The 16616-nt window shown below is 61.0% G+C and overlaps 2 protein-coding genes across 4 annotated transcripts; one reads left to right on the forward strand and one right to left on the reverse strand.

Moving 5' to 3' along the window:
* Nucleotides 1-45: 45 nt before the first annotated feature.
* On the reverse strand, nt 46-2676 carry PGAM1 (phosphoglycerate mutase 1). Its single transcript, XM_059821129.1, has 4 exons — nt 2474-2676; nt 1818-2092; nt 1138-1318; nt 46-1039 (listed from the first exon to the last, which is right to left on the reverse strand). Exons 1-4 carry the CDS (start codon nt 2610-2612, stop codon nt 870-872), a joined length of 765 nt encoding a protein of 254 aa, XP_059677112.1. The 5' UTR covers nt 2613-2676; the 3' UTR covers nt 46-869.
* A 504-nt stretch (nt 2677-3180) lies between these two features.
* On the forward strand, nt 3181-14760 carry RRP12 (ribosomal RNA processing 12 homolog). 3 transcript variants are annotated; one of them, XM_059820957.1, is made up of 34 exons: nt 3181-3334; nt 4395-4630; nt 4726-4809; nt 5054-5130; nt 5315-5420; nt 5591-5707; nt 5822-5960; nt 6246-6373; nt 6668-6766; nt 6847-6938; nt 7016-7127; nt 7291-7388; nt 7517-7631; nt 7896-8038; nt 8447-8568; nt 8721-8785; nt 8896-9058; nt 9157-9311; nt 9695-9762; nt 9959-10052; nt 10254-10412; nt 10513-10593; nt 10677-10782; nt 10926-11033; nt 11153-11310; nt 11667-11758; nt 11871-12029; nt 12178-12350; nt 12489-12608; nt 12946-12995; nt 13280-13358; nt 13615-13682; nt 14110-14192; nt 14385-14760. In XM_059820957.1, the coding sequence occupies exons 1-34, from the start codon at nt 3196-3198 to the stop codon at nt 14485-14487; spliced, it is 3891 nt and encodes a 1296-aa protein (XP_059676940.1). In that variant the 5' UTR covers nt 3181-3195; the 3' UTR covers nt 14488-14760. The 3 variants fall into 3 exon arrangements, with proteins under 3 accessions (XP_059676940.1, XP_059676941.1, XP_059676942.1); XM_059820958.1 differs by lacking the exons at nt 5054-5130; nt 5315-5420 and having other exon boundaries at nt 3196-3334; XM_059820959.1 differs by lacking the exons at nt 5054-5130; nt 5315-5420; nt 5591-5707 and having other exon boundaries at nt 3196-3334.
* Nucleotides 14761-16616: the final 1856 nt, after the last annotated feature.

The raw sequence follows: 16616 nt of genomic DNA on the forward strand, positions 1-16616 counted from the left end.
GCGCCCAGGAGCAGGTGGAAGAGGAAAGCACCGACACCCCATTAGTGCATTTTACTCTTTATTGAACTGGAACAAGACAACTGCTATTGTCGAACAATAACACTGACCCCACGGAAGCCCAGGCTCACGGTGCTGGCAGAGGGGGAAGCCACAGCAACAGGTACATGCACGTGGGATGGGGTACAATGGCACCTGCTTCACCAGCAGGACTAGGATGGGCTTCGGCTGGGGGAAGTATGTGGCGAACGCAGACCTCCAGATGACCCGCTCCCTCTCTCGCCCTTGTCCAAAGGCAGTAAGTTAAAGCAGGGGCTGCAGAGCTAGGTCCAGAGTTGCGAGTATCACCCTTGGGTGCTGTACCACATGCACCAAAATACAACCCTTTCAGTGTCTACCCAACCAGTCCTTGTGCCACACACCCAGGAGGGGATGGGGTACCCATCTTGGTCATTGCCTGTGCTGCGCTTGCCCCACTGCTCCCAGGATGACTAAATCAAGCAACAAAACTACAGCAACCAGGTGACAAGAGCTGCCAGGAAGCAAAGCAGAGGAGCCTGGCGTAGCAAGGGATCGCTCAGCGCATCCCCCTGCAGACAAGGCCCAAGGGCTGGGATCTTGGCGCGGAGAGGTGTGTGGTCGCTGCCTGGCAGAGCCAGGGCTCCCCTTCACACCAGACCTCCGTGTGCACGGCCCCTCGCCCCTGGGCCCCCAGGCTGTCTGCAGAGGGGAGCCTGGTCCTGAGGAAATGGGCCTAATCCAGGGGAGCTGCTCCAGCTCCGCAGCTCCAAGTTCCTACGGCTGTGGGGGGTGTGCACAGAGGGGTGGGGGGCGGCGGGGGGCTCTACTATGTGCTAGCCTCCTCCCTGCCCTCACTTCTTGACCTTGCCCTGAGCAGCAACGGCCTCCATGGCCTTGCGCACCGTCTCCTCATCCCCTAGGAACTGCATGGGCTTGACGGGTTTCAGGTTTTTGTCCAGCTCGTAGACAATAGGGATGCCAGTGGGCAGGTTCAGCTCCATGATGGCCTCTTCCGACATGCCTGCAAACACAGAGGCACCGTCACTTGTGGCCCTGCTCACACAGCACCAGCTGGGGCAGCAGGGAGACTCCGGTGATACCCCTGCGGGGCTGACATACCTTCCAGGTGCTTGACAATCCCACGCAGGCTATTGCCGTGGGCAGCAATAAGGACTCGCTTGCCCTCTTTGATCTGAGGGACAATTTCCTCGTTCCAGAAAGGCAGAGCCCGTGCTATGGTGTCCTTCAAGCTCTCGCATGTTGGCAGCTGGTCCTCTGTTAGGTCAGCGTAGCGACGGTCCTGGGGGAATGGCCACACTCACAGAGCAGCCCAACGCAGCGTGAGAAGGCAGTGGCAGGGCCTTCATCCCCCCCACCCCAAATCCTCTGCCTGGGAACCTGCTACATGTAGGCAAAGCTGAGCTTGAAAGCAAAGAAGGACCTTTGAGGTTTGAGCTTGTGCTCTGCTACAGCTAGGGCTCTGAAACCCTCCTAGGGAAATCTGCACATTGCTTGCTCTGAGCAAAGAGACCAGCGCAAACATCAGCGCAAACACAGGTCACAGGACTAATGATTAACAGAGATATTATCCCCTCCGCTTTGAATCTGTCCGTACAATGCCCAGGGGTTCAACTCCCCAGGGATGGAGCAGGACAAACTCAGCCCAATACCACGCATGACAGTCCTGGCTGCTGCAACAGAGGCAGAGACCTTGTGGAGGAAGCCAGACCCCATCATAGAGACCTAAGGTGGCTTTTAGGAGCCCCCTAGCCAGGCGGACAGAGAACAACGGGTCTTACCTTGCTGATGGTGCTGTAGAAGGGGTGATCAGACTGCATGGGAGGTGGAGGGATGTCGTACGAGCGCCTCCAGATCTTCACCTGCGCCTCGCCATGCTTCGCCGCCGTCTCAGCCTTGTTCAAACCGGTGAGGGCCCCGTAGTGCCTCTCATTCAGGCGCCAGGTCCGAATAACGGGTAACCACATCTGATCGATGGCATCCAGGACGGTCCAGAGGGTACGGATGGCCCGTTTCTGTACCGAGGTGAAGCAAATGTCGAACTCGTAGCCGGCATCTGGAAAAGACCGGGAAAAGGGAAGCGGGGGGGGGGAGGGACGGGACCGGGAAGGTGAGTGCCAGGCCTTACACAACCGGCGAGGGGCCAACGGCGGCAGCCTCACCGCGCCAGTACCGGTCGCGTCCCCGCCGCCGCCGGCCCGCTCCTTAGGGCGGGCCGGCGGCGGCGGGGACGCGACCGGTACCGGAGACCCCTCCCCACCCCGGTACCTGAGGCTCTCCCCTCTGTACTAGAGCCCACCCGGCACCGGAGGCCCCCCCCCCCCGGCATCGGAGGGCCCCTAAGCCACCCCCATTAGGCCCGAGGCGGCCGCACTAGGCCGCATCCCACACCCCCCTCACGGCCTACACCCCCCCTCCTTTCACCGGCCACCGGTACCTCGGAGGGCCTCGCCGCCGCGCCGCGCCTCCTGCTGACCGGCGGGGCTGAGATCGGCATCGTACCAACCGCTGAAGCGGTTCTCCAGGTTCCAGGCGCTCTCGCCGTGGCGGACGAGGACGAGGCGGTAGGCGGCCATGGCGGAGGAGCGGAGCTAAGGGGAGGTTGGTGCGCGCGCGCCTTCTCCTCACGCTGCCGCCGCTGCTGCCGCGCGCGACTGACGCTACCGGCGCCGTCCCGCCCCTCCCCGCGCGGCCAGGGTGGGGGCTGGCGCACATGCGCAAAGCGGCGGGCGGGCGGAGGCGCACGTAGCGCATGGCGCGGCCGCGAAGGGCGGTGCGACCTTCAGGGCCGTGACGTCACCGCGCCATAACGCACACGCAGTAACTAGTCGTGGCTGTTCGCGTGTGCCGCGCGCCGACCCGTCTGCGGGCTCGGTGTGAAGGGTTCCATACGGGTGCGGCACCAGCGGTGCCTTCTCCCTCTGCTAAGGGCTGTCAGACAGTCTCTCTTGCTGACGGCTGCCCGCAGGTCCCTCTGGTCTCTCATCCGAGCCCCAACCGGGCGCGACCCCACTTAGCTTCCGCGGCACCGCTCTCCACCCGCCGCGCTGGGAGGCGGCCAGCCGTGAGGGCAGCGGTGCCCTCACTCAAGATGGCGGCGAGCGCCGGAAGCGGAAGGGGAGGGGGCGTCGCGCGGCAGCACGTGGAGCCGGTTCCAGCATGGCGCGGAGCGGGCGGCTCCGCTCGGGCGCCGCCGCCAAGCTGAAACGGTGGCGGAAGGGCCACAGCAGCGACTGCAACCCTGAGACCCGCCAGCACCGCCTGGCCGCCCGCAGCCGTTTCTGCAGCCGGCCCGCGGGTGAGGGCAGGGAGGCGGGCAGGGGCCGCCGGTGCGGGCAGGGGCCCCCGGTGCGGGCAGGGGCGCGGTGCGGGCGGCTCCCTGCCTGTGCCCGGCCCTTCCCGGCGGGGGCTGCAGGGGCGCGGGAGGGCTGCGGGGCGAGCCTTTGGCTCCCGAGAGCTGGGGCGGGGGCAGGAGGGCCTGGAGCCGCAGACCCCCGAGCTGCAGCCCCGGGAGGCGGAGGGAGAGGCAGCAAACCGGGGAGGAGAACCGAGCCCGCAGCCTAACGAGTGTGTCCTCGTTACCTTCACCGTGACACCGGGCCTGTGGACCTGAAACGGGGCACGGCCTACAGCAATGCCTGTCACCCTGCCGGGGCCCAGTGCAAGGCCCGGCCTGCGGCTGCCAGGGTACGTGCTGTCCCGGCAGCGTGACCTCCCGGCAGGCTCATGGCAGCGATTCGGCTCCCAAAAGCCCGTGGCTGTGCCTGTAAGTGCTGCTGCGGTGTCTGGCACGGAGAGGAACGTGACAGACTGCTGTTCAGAAGGCTGCATGTTGGGGAAGACAAACACCAGAGCACTGCAGTCTGCGAGGGGCTGGAGTTTCACAGCCCTGGCTGCTGTTGGCCAAGGAGATCTTTCTCCTGCAGATAAACGCGTCTTGCAGCACATGGATGTCCTCTTGCAGCTGGTTGCAAGCTGGTGTCTAGGACTCAGAGGGACATGAAGCGTGTGCCTTTGGCTGCCTAGTTGCCAGGGCTCCAGGCAGAAGATAAATGGGGCAGAGTACAAGGAGCAGCTCTTTGTTAAAGCCCTGGTGAGGGCATGATGCTCTTCTCCATCAAAGGAGATGGCTGGACTGTGCCCTGGTTTGTTTTCACAGGAATTACGAGCTCTTTCCAGTTGTCGCTGTGCCTTCTCCCATTGGGGGGAAGCGGCATCCGTGCCCCATGTGCTGGAGATGAGCTCCAGCCAAGCCAGTCTGGCTGGGAAGGGGAAGGAGGGGGAACATGGGGAGTTTTGGGGTTAATGGTGCGGCAATGCAACTTCGAGGTCCTAAGCATATCTCTTCACTCCAGGAGAGAAAAGCAACTTGACAGTGGATGCGGTCAAGTTGCACAATGAGCTGCAGTCAGGGTCCCTGCGTTTGGAGCGGCCAAGTGACAGTGCTCAGCTCCGTATGGAGGAAGATGATGCTGGGGAGGCTGCCACAGAGAAGTCCTCTGGCACCTTCCTGAGCGGGCTGAGCGACTGCACCAACATCACTTTCAGCAAGGTGCAGCGCTTCTGGGAATCCAATTCTGCTGCTCACAAAGAGGTACGGGGAGGAACAGGGCTGGGGGGTCCGGTGGGGATGGCCCCTCCCCAGCTGTCAGGCTGAGGGTGCTGACCTGCTCCACTTGCTGCTTGCAGATCTGCGCTGTGCTGGCGGCCGTGACGGAGGTGATCCGCTCGCAGGGGGGCAAGGAGAGCGAGACGGAGTACTTTGCCACACTGGTGAGTGATGGTTGTGGGGAGGAGGCGCGAGGGGAGCTGCTGTTGGCAGCCTGGGTGGGCTCTCGGGAGGGGTGGTGGTGGACAGTGCTGTGCTTGTAGCCGAGGCCCTGTGTGTCCTTCTCCAGCAGAGATGCTGTTGGGCTGCTCCTGGTTACTCTGCCCCCTCCCCAAGGGTTGGGGTTGGGGAAGGGCTGGCCTGGTGCGAGTTCCCACTCCCCCTCACTCAGCCTTCATCTGTTCCCAGATGACAACACTGGAGGCGGTGGAGTCCCCCGAGTCACTGGCAGCTGTCGCCTACCTGCTCAACCTTGTCCTAAAGCGGTGAGTGGCTGGTAGAGGAGCAGGGAGACCTGCCCAGGCCCATCATGGAAGAGGGGCTGATGCTGTCCCACTCGCCCGTCTGGGGAAATGACCCAACCAGAGCAGGCTGGGGATATGGTTCCCTGCAAGACTGCCACTGGCTGCCTGCTCCTCGTACCACTGACACATCCCCTTCTCCCAGCAGGGTCCCGAGTCCTGTGCTCATAAAAAAATTCTCAGATGCCTCAAAAACCTTCATGGGTATCATCTCCTCGCAGGCCTGCAGCAGCTCCACCTCTGCCCTGCGATGGGTGAGTAGCCAAGAGGCAGCTGGTGGTGCCAGCTCTGACCAGGGGTCTGCTGAGAGCTGGGGTCAAGCTGGTACTGTAGGGTGGTGCTGGGTGCTCGTCCTGAGGCTGCTACAATGGGGGGGGAGTCTCTGGGGGGTGATGCTAGCGTCCCTGCTGCTCTCTTGTTGTAGGTTCTCTCTTGCCTGGCCACGCTGCTGCGGAAGCAGGACTTGGCAGCCTGGAGCTACCCCGTCACTCTCCAGGTCTATCACGGCTTGCTGAGCTTCTGTGTTCATACCAAGCCCAAGGTAAGTGCCCAGTGTCCCTGGCAAGGGATGATGCTGCATTTGGGGCTTGTTTCTGAGGCTGGCGGTGCCCCCAGGGTTCATGGCTCCTACCCTCCCGGGCTCTCCTTCCCCCAGGTGCGAAAAGCTGCGCAGTACGGCGTGTGCTCTGTCCTGAGGGGCAGTGAGTTCATGTTTGGAGACACGGCCCCTGAGCATCATCCCGCGGCACCCTCCACCGCCAAGTTCTGCGTGCAGGAGATCGAAAAAGCTGGAGGTGTGGGGCACTGGAGCAAGGGATCTGCAGCTGAGTGTGGGGGGTCCTGCGGGCATGGGAGAATAAGGACTTGAAGGGAAAAGGGGAGGGTATGAGATGTGGCTGGGGCACCTTAAGTGTTTTGGAGGGCCTCAGACATCTGTCTGTTGCTCTGCTCTTCTCGGAAGTTGGGAGGGTGTTAACCGTAGCTCCATGGATCAGCTCCAGTGCTGTCACAAGGGCTTTGCCTCAGGCAGGGCTTTGCCATGGGGTGCCGTGGGCTCAGGCGCCGCTCTGCTCCCGCAGGCACCAAGGAGGCAACCACCACCCTGCATGTCCTCGCCCTGCTGCGGGACCTGCTGCCCTGCTTCCCCGCAGCTGTGGTGAAGACCTGCTGTGAGACCTTGCTCCGAGTCATGACCCTCAGCCACGTGGTGAGTGTCCCTGTGCCAGGGATGGTGAGGGCAGCCCCTTTCCCCCTCCGCTGTGCCCTGGAAGGGCTCGAACCCCCTCGGCTGCCGGCTGGGAGCCTGGAAATGCAGGATGCAAACGTGGAGGAGCCTGGGGCAGCTGGTGCTTGCTGGCTGGCCTGCCTGCTGTGGAAGAGGGAGGCTAAAGACGGAGTGCAGTCGCAGCAGTGCTGGGCTTCCCCGGGCAGAGCCTGCTTTGGGGTAGGGAGACAGAAGATGTGAAGGTGAGCCCCCATCCTGATGCCATGTCCTTTGCAGCTGGTGACGGCGTGTGCCATGCAAGCCTTCCACAGCCTTTTCAGTGCCCAGGCCAGTGTAGCCTGCCTGCCAGCTGAGCTCAACGCCCAAATCATCACCGTGAGTGTGGGGCGCTGGTGCAGGGAGGGACGGGGCTGGCAGTGCTGCGGAGCCCACCCACCTACCCTCTGCTTCCCCAGGCCCTCTACGACTACGTGCCCAGCACAAGTGACCTGCAGCCACTGCTGACCTGGCTGTCCACCATGGAGCGGGCGCACATCAACCTGGGCAGGTGCAGGCAGGGGCCAGGGCTGGGCAGGGGGAGAGGCGGCCACTCAGTTTCTCACCCACCTTGTCTCTCTTCTCCAGGCTGCAGAAGGACCTGTGCTGGGCTCACCTGCCCCGGCTCTTCTCGGCCACCATGAACTGCTTCCTCTCCCCGCATTCCCAGGTGGTGTCAGCTGCAGCACAGACCCTGGAGGTACCGCACACAGGCACCTCTCCCCGCTTGGCTGTACTGGTCCTCATAGGGGGCTCTGCTCAGGGGTTTGGGCCTTGCCAGGGGGTGGTGTGCCCCACTGTGCCTGCCAGGCTGGGAGATCCACAGTCCACCGCTGCCCCATTTTTCCTGTTTGTCCTTGCAGACCCTCCTGAGCGAGTGCATTGCTCCTCACATGGATGACCTGGGCACCGTCTCTGCGTCTGCCCCAGCCCCTGCTGCCTACCTGTGCAAGATGTTCAAGTGAGGAGCAGTGGTGTGGGAGATACTGTCCCTGTGGGCCGGGCTGATCTCTGAGCAGCCTCTGCCCAGTCCCTGATCAGTACTGGGTCAGTCCCTGCCAGTGTGACTGTCTCCTCTCTTCTCCCCAGATCAGTGGAGGAAGGCCTGACATACCGTTTCCATGCGGCATGGGACGAGGTGCTGCGGGTACTGGAGGTCTTCTTCGAGACATGTGGGAAGCAGTGCCACCCCATCATGAGAAAGGTGAGCCAGGCCAGGAGGGCGCAGAGGTGTCAGGCTCATCCACACAGGCAGGTGGGGTGGCCGCACAGCTGCCTGGGCTGTGTTGCCCTCCAGCTGTGGAGCAGGACTGTCCTGGTGCCCACCGTCCTGCCTGTGTGTGGGCAGGGTGTGTGCAGCTCTGGGACTTGGCATGGGGACACGCAGGACAGCTGGCATCCCTGGGCAGGAATAGTGAGTGACACGTGCCGGACCTGCCTCTGTGACTGTCCTGCCCTGTCCCTGCAGTGTCTCCAGTCCCTGTGTGACCTACGTCTCTCCCCACACTTCCCCTACACTGCTGAGGTGGACCAGGCGGTGGGGGCTGCTGTGAGCACCATGGGCCCCGAGGTCCTGCTGGAAGCCGTGCCCCTGGAGATCGACGGCAAGGAGTGAGTACAGCCGTGGGGTAGAGGGTCCTGGGCCCACTCCCAGCAGCGCAGGACACTGGTCTCCAGCTGAGAAACCATTTTCCTCTTGCACTTTTCTCATCTGCACCTTCTCTGATTTCTCCATGAGCCAGTGCGAATGACCAGTGCCCCCAGCACCCTTAGCGGAGCGCTATCCCTTTGCTTTCTTTGGCTCATACTTTCTCCATTTCCTCCCAGTTCTCGTACTGGGAAATGACCAGCTGCCAGTCTGTCTGTGATGGTGGCAATTTTGCAGCTGTTTGTTACATTCTTGTCCAGTGTTCATGCAGTGCTGGAGGTGTTTCACTCTCTTGTGAAAGTGGTGTCCCATGCCCAGGAGCTGATGCTGGCAGTGCCTGCGCTCCCCTGACCTGTACCTTCCCTCCCCAGGGAGACGCTGGATTTCCCCCGCAGCTGGCTCCTGCCGGTGCTGCGAGACTATGTGCAGGGCACGCGGCTTGGCTTCTTCACCAGCTACTTCTTGCCCTTGGCGGCCACCCTGAAAAGCAAAGGTGAGGAGGGTGGCACAGTGGGGGTCCCAATGGGTGCAGTCCTGCGCTCCCAAGAGCCCCAGGGTGCTCCGTGGGAGTTACCTTCCCCCCCGGAATGGAATGGGGCTTTGCCACCTCTGCTGCCTGGCTCATCTCCCCCTTCTCTTCTGCAGCCCTGGAATTTACCCAAGCTGGGAAGAGCGTGGAGGCCAAGATCTACGACACGCTGCAGTGGCAGGTAACAAGGAGTGCCTAGGAACCCTGCTGTGGCATATCTGCAGTGTCCGGCTGGGGAGCGCTGTCTCGGGCGAAGGGTGCTGGCCTCCCACCTCTCCCTTTGTCTTCCAGGTCTGGACCCTGTTGCCTGGCTTCTGCACCCACCCCACGGATGTGCTGGGGGCCTTCAAAGGGCTGGCCCGCACCCTGGGCATGGCCATCAGCGAACGCCTGGACCTGCGCCCCACCGTGTGCCAGGCCTTGCGCACCCTCATCCACAAAGGATGCAAGACAGGTTGAGGGGGTGCAGACCCTCGTGGTGGGTTCCTGTCCCCTGCAGTGACCCGAAGAGGGGAGATACTGATCTGCACCCCTTTGTCATCCTCTCCCTAGATGCGGAGCGGGCAGAAGTGGGTCGCTTTGCCAAAAATTTCTTGCCCATCCTGTTCAACGTGTACAGCCAGCCCGAGGAGGACGGGGGCAGCAGTGCTCAGCGCCGCTCTGTGCTGGACACTGTCCGTGCTTACTTGACCATCACTGACCCCCAGGTGAGGGGAGCCTGGGGCAGTGGGGCAGGCTGTGCTGGCTCAGGCCAGTGTCTCCCAGCCGGACCCAATTTGATGGGGCTGTGGTGGGTGCCTGACTGGAGAGGACAGGAAGAAAGAAGCTGGGCAGAGAGCAGCCCTTCCCTGCCCTCTTGGGGAAGGAGCCCTTCCCAGCCAGCAGTCTGGGATTTCCCAATCTTGCAGTCACACCTGGCGCGTCGTCGTGCACAAGCATTTTGGGAATTTGCTCAGCTCTTTTTGGACCTGCTGGTGCTTCTGGTCTCCGCAAAGTCCTGTGGCAAGGCATTTGCCAGGTGGATTGCAAACTCCTGAAAAAGTGCTCCCTTCAGTCAGTTCTGATCCTGCTCTGTGTACCTGCCCTGCAGATGGTGTGTGGGTTCCTGCAGAAAGCCAGCGAGAAGCTGACCAGTCCGGAGAGCTCTGAGTTTGCCAGGTAACACCCAGGGGCTGGTGCTAATGGGTAAAACTGCTGGCTTCCTCCTGGTGAGCAGCGCTAGGGCACTTGTACTGTCCCATGTGGGATGTGCCACCCTCGTGCATCTGATGAGATTTGCAGCTGGAGTCCCAGCTTGGTTGGGCAGTGTTAGTGATGCTGCAGTTACCCACCTGTGTGTCCTTCTCTGCTGCAGACTCTCCATCCTGGATCTGGTGGTGGCAATGGCACCCTACGCTGATGAGCAGTCCCTGGGCTCCCTGTACCGCAACATCCAGCCTTCCCTCCAGGTGAGTTGGCCCCCAGCCCCGACAGGCACAGGGGATGCAGTGGGGCACCTTCTGCTTGGGCCCATACTCTGGAAGGCTGAGCAGCTGCTATAGGGGACAGGTCTCTACTGGGTGGTGTGGGGTGCTGTGGGGGTCCCTTCAGACATAGTGGCGAGGGGCTGCCCCGACAGCTTCTTCACCAGTGTGTTGGCTGTCCTGCAGAGCAAGGAGCGCAGCATGCAGAAGAAGGCGTACCGCGTGCTGGAGGAGGTGTGTGCCGCTCCCCATGCCCCCTGCCAGGCCTTCATCCGCTCCCACCTGCAGGATCTGCAGGCAGCGCTGCTGGACTCGCTCAAGAGCACGGCATCCCCAGCCAAGAGGGTGAGAGCAAGGGCTGCGGGGGCCGTGCTTGGCCCCTGCCAGGAGGGCAGCCAAGTGTGTGTCCCTGGGGGTACCAGCACTGGGCTGTTTCTTTCCCCAGCCCCGGCTGAAGTGCCTCTTCCACATTGTGAAGCAGCTCTCTGCGGAGCACGAGCCCTTCATCACCGCTCTCGTTCCAGAGGTGAGCATGGTCCCCAGGGGGGCTCAGCTGATTCTGGCCATGGAGGGGGACAGCAGGGTTGTGACATGCCTGTGTGCCTCCAGGTCATCCTCTGCACCAAGGAGGTGTCAGTGGGGGCCCGCAAGAACGCTTTCATGCTGCTGGTGGAGATGGGGCATGCTTTCATCCGCTTTGGGCCCACCCCCCAAGGTGAGCTTGTGCTCTTGTTGCTAAGCCCCACAGCTGCTCCATCCCTGGGGGTAACGAACCCATGCCCAGCACCCTGCTGAAATGGGCCAGGGATGCTGCTGGGCAAGGGGTGAGTGGGGGCCTGAGTCATTCCCCTCCCGCAGAGTCCATGCAGCGGTTCCTGCTCCTGGTCTACGCGGGGCTCACAGGCTCGGTCACCATGATCAGCTGCACAGTGCTGGCACTGACCCGCCTGTTCTTCGAGTTCAAAGGTGAGCGGGAGCAGGAGGGTGGGGGGTTGGGGACAGCACAGGGGGATGAGGCAGCACACTCCAGCAAAGGCAGGTGCTGGGAGGAAGCCGGCTGTGGCTGAGCCCTGACATGGTTGCAGATCACCTGGAGCTGAGTGTGGTGGAGCAGCTCCTGCAGAACGTCTGCCTGCTGCTGGCCTCCCGTACGCGGGATGTGGTGAAAGCGGCCCTGGGCTTCCTCAAGGTCACACTGCTGCTTGTGGACACCAAGCTGCTGGCCAAGCACGTCCAGACAATGGTGAGATCCTGTGCAGGGTGCCCCAAGGAGGGTGGTGGGGCAGAGCTGGGGCTGCCTTGGGCGGCCGGGGGCATTTCCAGCTGCACCCTGCTTCTGCCCGGGAGCCAGGGGCACAACCTTGATCTCGGTGGCTGAGAAGGCAGTGAGGAGGTCCCTCTTCTGAATGCTGGCATAGACCTGCCAGAGAACCCCTATGAACCAGCCCTGCCAAGCAGGGAGACCTCCCCACAACCCTGCCTGGGGCTTGGCGTGGGGAGATGGCAGCAGGGTGAGCAAGGTGCCTGTGCAGGGTACAGGTGGGAGGCTGTGTGCCCAGGGCAGGGGTGCTTTGATCTTGAGGGTTTCTGTCCTGGCAGCTGGAGGCCGTGGGGAACCTTTCAGATGACATGAGACGCCACTTCCGTATGAAGCTGCGAAACCTCTTCACCAAGTTCATCCGCAAGTTTGGGTGAGCTAGGGGCTCCTGTGTTGCTCTGGAGCCATGTTGGGGCAGCAAGGGAGCTCCCTGGGGAGTGGTGCAGGAGGAGGTGGGCACTGACCGCTCTCTCTGCGCACCTCAGCTTTGAGCTGGTGCAGGGGCTGCTGCCGGCTGAGTACCACAAGGTCCTGGTGAACATCCGCAAGGCGGAAGCTCGGAGCCGCAAGCAGCGTGCCCTGAGGCAGGCAGCTGCAGATACGGATGAAGAGGAGGCACCACCAGCACAGCCCAGAGGAGACAGGTAAAGATAGGCCAGGAGTGAAGAAGCAGCAGCCCCATCGGATCTGGGGACCTCTCCAGCACTGGGGTTGCTGTGCGCTGTGGGGCAGGCTGGGGTCTGCACCCCTGGACTTACTCCATTTCCATCATCTTCTCTGTCTTTTGACCAGCATGGAGGAGATCCTGGCTGACTCAGAGGACGAGGAGGAGGAAGAGGAGGAACGGCAGCAGAGCAAGGAGTGGAGGAAGCAAGCACGACAGAAGGGCCAGGCCTGGCTGAAGGAAGGGGAAGAGGATGAGCCCCTCAACTTCCTGGACCCCAACGTGTCTCAGCGGGTGCTGGGTGAGGAGCAGAGCTTCGGATGTGGCTGGGGTGGGATGGATGGGGCGGGAGCTCGTGTGATGCACAGGGGCTCTGGGGGTATGGCTGCCCCCAGGAGTGGGTCCTTCCCCAGGCCCTGACCCACCTCTCTGTGAGTAGCCACCAAGCCAGGCCCCAAGCGGTCCAGAGGAGTGAGCCATGACTTCCAGGTGTCTGAGGATGGGCGCCTGATCATCCAGGAAGAGGAGGAGGAGGAGGTGGATGATGATGGAGCCAAAGGTACTGCCTGCACTGGTGGGGGACCATGCTAGAGTTGCTCTGGTACTTCGAATGGGTTTCTTCCTGTCACCTGTATGTGGGAGCCTGGTGAGGGATGTGGGTGGAAGCGGCAGGGGTTGGTGTGGCCTTGTGTCACACCCAGTGGCTCTCTTCTGGGCCACTGCCACCCAGGGGAGGCACCCCCCTCCATCACCAGGAGGGGGCTGGAAGCGGACATGGCCACCAGTGCCAGTTCGGCAGGGGCACCCTGCTCCAGCAGCCCGCTCTGGGGGCTGGCACAGTACAGGGGCTTTCCTGCGCCCGCATCCTGCACTGACCCTCTTGTCCTGTGCTGTAGGAGTGGACGAGGAGATGGCAGATGTGCTGCAAGATGTGGGTCTCCGCAGTGTGAGTATGGGGCTCATGGTCCTGAGGAGATGGTGGGGGAACTCGGCTGTGCCAAACCCTTGCCTGTGCTGCAGCAGCTGCAGCTCTGCCCAAGTGGCCAGTGGGGACACCAGGCATGCACCGGCTGCTTGGAGGGGTGCGGGAGGCTGGCTGGGGCAGGGGATGTGCACAGGCAGCCTGGAAGGTCTCTGGGCCCCCATGGGAGGTAGCAGGAAGTCAGGGGTCCATGGGAGGGCAGAACTGTAAGGACAAACCAGCTGCACGGTCCCTGCTGCCTTCTGCAGAAGAAAAGCCAGAAGCGTCGGTTCAGAGAGGAGCCAGACGATGAGGAACCCGAGGCCAGGACCTACCCTCAGTACAGAGGTAAGTGCTTCACCTATGTCTGGTCTGAGATTCCCCAGGTGGCCAGAACTACATGCCTGTCTTACTGGGCTGCTCCAGGGCAGCTGGAGCAGAGATCTTTGCTCATGGGAAATGGGCACCCTTCTCTGCTGTCCTCACTCCCAAGAGCTGGAGGCAAAACCAGGAACAGCTTCCCCAGCCCTAGTGCATCCTAGCATAGGAAATGGGAAGGGGGAGCCCTGGGACCCGTTTTCAATACACATTCCCTATTTTCCAGCTGGAGGCTCTGGGATCCACCGGCAGCTGGACAAGGAGCCAGCCTTTGGTGCGGAGTACAGATCCAAGGTGAAGGACCTGGGGGATTGCAGGGTTTGGGTGGGGAGATGCCTGGGACTCTGCTGGGGCAGGATTGCTGCTGGCCTGGAGGGCAGGAAGCACCGGGTGTTCGCTGTGGGTCTGGTCCAGCAGTGCTAAGGCCGGGAGGGTAAATCTCCACTCCAAGAGGAGTTGCCAAACACTCAGTACCTGTGAACATTTCCAGCCCATCTTGGAGTCCTGGTCCAGCCCTTGCCGTGTCCAGTTGCTGCTCACTGCTCAAAGCAGGTGTCTGTAGCACCACCTGGGTGGGAAATCAGCTCCAAGGGCCATGTGCTCAGGCTGGCACCCTGCTACAACATAGTCTTTGGGGTGGCCGGGTGCCAGGGTTGCACCAGAACAGAACACATGCGTCTCTCCTGGTCTGCATCTTCTGCTGTGTCACTATCTTCCACAGAAAGGCAAAGGCGACGTGAAGAAGAAGGGCCAGCTCGACCCCTATGCCTACATCCCCCTGAACAGAGCTAAACTCAACAGAAGGTGAGACCAGCTGGGAAAGGAGCAGGGCCAAAACACGGGTTTCCTCCTGCTTTTTGTTGTTACGTTTTTTTGTGGGTCTGGGAACTCCCTGCCAGCCTCTGCACCACTCCTTGAGGAGCCTGGAGCATCCCTGTGCATCTGCTGTGCCCAGTGCCCGCACTAACCCAGCCTCCTCCTCCTTCCTCCCTCTAGGAAGCGGGCGAAAATGCAGGGCCAGTTCAAGGGCTTGATGAAAGGTGCCCAGCGTGGGGCCAAGGCTGGCCGCAGGAACCGTCTGAAGGCCCAGCGCCCCTGAGGAACCTCAGGTGCTCTGCCTGCGCCTGCCCAAGGACAGACAACACCCTGTGGCCTCTGGGCACCGAGGGACGGGGGCTTCGTGAGTGGAGCAGGGGGGACTCCTCTGCAGGAGATGGCCTGCATCTGAGACTCACTGGGAAGCCACCCCATTTTATTATGGACTCTTGGCCCAAGCCCTGCCCTCCTTTGCCTGGAGGAAGGTGCTGGGTGCCTGGTGTGGGGGGTGGGTGTGTGTGTGTGAGTGCAAGGAATGTGTAATGAATTCTCTATATTGATAAATACCCACTGTTCCTAAGCAGCCCAGATTCCTCCCTTCCTTCCCTTAAGAGCTGTGTACATCGTGTCCCCTGTGCTCTGCCCACTGCCCCGGTGCAGTGGGTCCTTCTGCCGCTGCGGCACTGTGCCCCACGGGGCTCATACCTGCATCAGCGTGGGACCTGGGGCTGGAGCCCTCTCCCCTGCGTGGGGCTTGCTTGGGGGCTGCCAGGAGCAACACTGCAGTACAGAGCAGCGAGGCACTGCCTGTGTCCCGTGCCCTCCTGGCAGACGTGTAGTAGGGCTGAGTTGTGGGGTTGGCCAAAGAGAGAAGCCAGAGATGGTGAAAAGTCCTTTGCTACAACCAGCTTCCTTATACAAACTCCCTCTTGGCAGCATCTTCTCCTGGATGAACAGGGTCTCAGCCTGGGGATCTGTGACACGGTGGGGAGTGTCTGCCATTTGGCTGCTACTGTTTTCAGTCCTGCCTCTTGCTTTTCTCCTATCAGCCATGCCTCATTGTGGGGCAAAGCAGTTTGCTGCAAATTTCTTCAAACTGGCTGGAAAACTACTACATACCTCTGTGCCTTGCCCTTTCCCTTACCCGTGAGAGCTGAGAAAAGCCCTTTCCTCTGCTCTGACCACCTCCTGCCAGCTAGGCCTGAGCAGTGTGAATAATCCTTGACCTTTTTAGCTGTCCAGCCTCTCAGGTTGGCCTAAGCATCTGGTTTTGCCCCGTTACTTCTGCACTGAGCCCAAAAGATGGTGTCTGGCCAAAGCATGCTGAAGAGAATGGAGGTGAAGGTGAAGATACAGGAGCTATTGCTTGCACTGCAAAGAACACGTATTTGTGAACGTAGCTGGCTTTCGCTTCCTCTTCTATATTAAAAACCCTTTAGTCCTTTGTCATTTCCTACCGTGGTAGCTTACACGCTGGAATTGCAACGCTTCTCAGTCTTCTAATAAGCTAAAGGGATTGTGCTTGTTCAGCCTCTTACTGCAGGCTTCTTTTTTGAGGCTGCAAATCCAGTTTTGTGGCTCTCTTATGTGCTTCTTGTTTTTTTTTTCTTTCTAAGATCCTTTCAAAAGCCTGGGGGTGGAGGAGGAGCTTTTGTACTGGTATTGGTCCTGCCTTGTCAGGAGCACTGTCCCCTTCCTGCTTTCCCACCCAGGGCTCTCACTTGGACCCTTGAGTACCAGGGCCATGTTGAGGTGCTGCTGCTCTAATTCTGCCAGAAGGGAGCCCACAGCCTGACTTACAGGACAGGCATCTCCAGCAGCACCTCCTGACTATGTTCAGTCAGCAAGAGCTACATCCATCTTCCTCCACTGCCTGCAGCCTTGGCCTAATGCCCTCCCTCCCCTGAGGGCAGGACAGAGGGAGACAGGCAGCAGTCACCTTCCAAACCACCAACACCTGTAACATGTGGCTCCAGGCCCACCAGAGCTGTCTGTCTTTCTGCTTTCTCGCCTTAGAGACAGGGCCTGGAGAAGGTTGTAGCTAATTGGTTTAAAAGCTCCAGATTACTCACTGTATTGTTCTTCATTTGCATGTTGTTGCTTAAATTAGCGCATGCCTGCATGAAACAGAAGAGTTTCATTAGCACAGAGGATGGTGTTCGCCTGAGCTGGTGTCCAGAGAACAGATTCTTCTGCAACAACATCTTGTTAATCAGCTAATTAATCATGTAACGCAATAGAAACCCTTGGAGAGGAGACGTCATCGTGCCTGGGTAGGCTGGCTGTGAGTCAAGCCTGCTCCCTACCAGCAGCTGTCCCTGGCAGGGAGCAGAGCTGCTTCTCAGGGGCCTGCAGGAGGCTGAGCGCAGCTCTCTGCTATGGGGCAGGGTGAGGGTGATGTGGGGTCCTGCC

This window comes from Gavia stellata, chromosome 9 (genome assembly GCF_030936135.1).
Source record: "Gavia stellata isolate bGavSte3 chromosome 9, bGavSte3.hap2, whole genome shotgun sequence".
NCBI lineage: Eukaryota > Metazoa > Chordata > Aves > Gaviiformes > Gaviidae > Gavia > Gavia stellata.

Bases quoted from the DNA above. Each gene is read 5' to 3' on its own strand.
- PGAM1 (XM_059821129.1), bottom strand. From the start codon at position 2,612: ATGGCCGCCTACCGCCTCGTCCTCGTCCGCCACGGCGAGAGCGCCTGG. The intron at 2,093-2,473 runs GTACCGGTGGCC...GGTCTTTTCCAG, and splicing joins CGGCGGCGAGGCCCTCCGAG to ATGCCGGCTACGAGTTCGAC. The intron at 1,040-1,137 runs GTATGTCAGCCC...CTGTGTTTGCAG, and splicing joins GATTGTCAAGCACCTGGAAG to GCATGTCGGAAGAGGCCATC.
- RRP12 (XM_059820957.1), top strand. From the start codon at position 3,196: ATGGCGCGGAGCGGGCGGCTCCGCTCGGGCGCCGCCGCCAAGCTGAAA. The intron at 5,421-5,590 runs GTGAGTAGCCAA...CTCTTGTTGTAG, and splicing joins CCACCTCTGCCCTGCGATGG to GTTCTCTCTTGCCTGGCCAC. The intron at 12,351-12,488 runs GTGAGGAGCAGA...CTCTGTGAGTAG, and splicing joins CGTGTCTCAGCGGGTGCTGG to CCACCAAGCCAGGCCCCAAG.